This window comes from Berghia stephanieae, chromosome 3 (assembly GCF_034508935.2).
Source record: "Berghia stephanieae isolate SIO BIC M18660-M18661 chromosome 3, UCSD_Bste_1.3, whole genome shotgun sequence".
Classification (NCBI taxonomy): Eukaryota; Metazoa; Mollusca; class Gastropoda; order Nudibranchia; family Aeolidiidae; genus Berghia; species Berghia stephanieae.
The window spans coordinates 21,654,987-21,656,724 of NC_088362.1; the positions used below are offsets into that span (position 1 = coordinate 21,654,987).

The window sequence follows — 1,738 nt, forward strand, 5'->3', positions numbered from 1 at the left end:
TGGAAAAATATATTATCCTAGTAGATAGCATTTTAGAAGATAAAGATTTTTATATGTTTATTTTTAAGGTATTCGGTTCAACATGGTTCGTCCCAGCTTCCTGAAGACCAATATGCTTCGAGGTTATGTAAAAGAGGACCGCAGCATTGAGGACGCCAACAAGATGACGGAAGAAAAAGTGGCCAAAGATCATCCACTTGACGGCAGGATAGGCACCGTAGAGGAAAACGCTAAGGCCATTGCTTTCTTGGTCAGTGACGAAGCGAGTTACATCACTGGAGTTGACTTGAAAACGGACGGTGCGTCCAGTCTAAAATCTCCTTATATGTAGTTTTCGATCCGTTTTGGATTGAAAACGAAGTAAATGAGGCATAAAATAAATAAATTATTAAAACGAGCCCATTCCTCTCCAAATTGTGTTAAGAACGTCGAGCTTGATATTCAATTTTAGGCTCAATTCAGTCGAATTGAATAAGAATGAATTTTGTTTCTTAAAGATTTTTTTTTTTTTAATAACTATAAGTATTGAAATGTAAGCTCAAATTTATTAAACGAAGACAGATACTGATGACGTTTCGGGTTTCCCCTTTATCAATAAATCGATGAATGAAACACAAAGGACGAATGAGAGATGTGTGAATGGCGTAGTTAACGTGAATAAACAAAAACAATGATGGGACAGGAAATAGAATTCCCCTCATTTAAAAATAATTTGTATTCATCTAGTCCATCCCGCTATAATACCAATACAGTACTCCTTGGGTTCTAACGAAAGAGTGATAATGGAGAGATTTCAGATGGGAACAATACGGACACTGGACGTTTCGGGTACAAATTCTTCGTCAGCACAACAAAACAAAAAACAAAAACAAAAACAACTATAACAATACATAACATAGAGAAGGTTTACAACGAAACAAAAAATAACATCTCCCAAAACTCCAACTATACTGCATCCCTTCCTGCCAAGGACCCTGTCAGGGAAAGAACAAAACCAAATAATCTCATTCCAAGACAAAGACAGAAAGCCAGTTGGGAAACATATATAGGGGGATAGAAGACAAAGTAATTGCCGCCCTGTCCATTATGGGAGGTCAAGAACCCAACCCAGAAGAAAGAGAAGAAGAAGAAGAAGAAGAAGAAGAAGAAGAAGAAGAAGAAGAAGAAGAAGAAGAAGAAGAAGAAGGAGAAGAAGAAGAAGAAGAAGAAGAAGAAGAAGAAGAAGAAGAAGAAGAAGAAGATTGAACCATGCGGAACTTACCGCCGGCCAAGGACGGCCAACGTTTGTGCGGCTATGTGGTCTAGTGGTATGACACTCGCTTTCGGATCGGAAGATCCTGGGTTCGAGCCTCGCTCGGCGCATAGTTGAGTCCTTGGAAAAGACTCTTTACTCATATTCTCTCAACGTACTCACGTGTAAAATGAGTACCTGGCCGTTAACAGCGTTGTCTCTGTCGGAAAAATAATTGCATTTTCGAATAACAAGCGTCATGTCTCGCTCTTTATGTTTGGTATTAGGGGTTTTACAACGCTTCCAACACTATTAGATCAACATCGCTGTTGTTGATTGGTAGTCTTGTTTTGTGTTTTGGGGTTTTTACAGCGCTTGCGACATTAATAGGTCATTTCAGCGCAAGTAAATGGCGGCTATGTGGTCTAGTGGTATGACACTCGCTTTCGGATCGGAAGGTCCTGGGTTCGAGCCTCGCGCTCGGCGCATAGTTGAGTCCTTGGAAAA

The 1,738-nt window shown here is 39.9% G+C and overlaps 1 protein-coding gene across 1 annotated transcript in view; it reads left to right on the top strand.

Moving 5' to 3' along the window:
* Nucleotides 1–571, top strand: part of LOC144969498 (3-oxoacyl-[acyl-carrier-protein] reductase FabG-like) — a 3,001-nt gene extending 2,430 nt beyond the window's left edge. Inside the window, exon 2 of the mRNA XM_078908628.1 lies at nt 69–571. Within this exon, the coding sequence (XP_078764754.1) occupies nt 69–331 (263 nt within the window). The 3' untranslated portion in view covers nt 332–571. The remainder of the gene's footprint in view (nt 1–68) is intronic.
* Nucleotides 572–1,738: the final 1,167 nt, after the last annotated feature.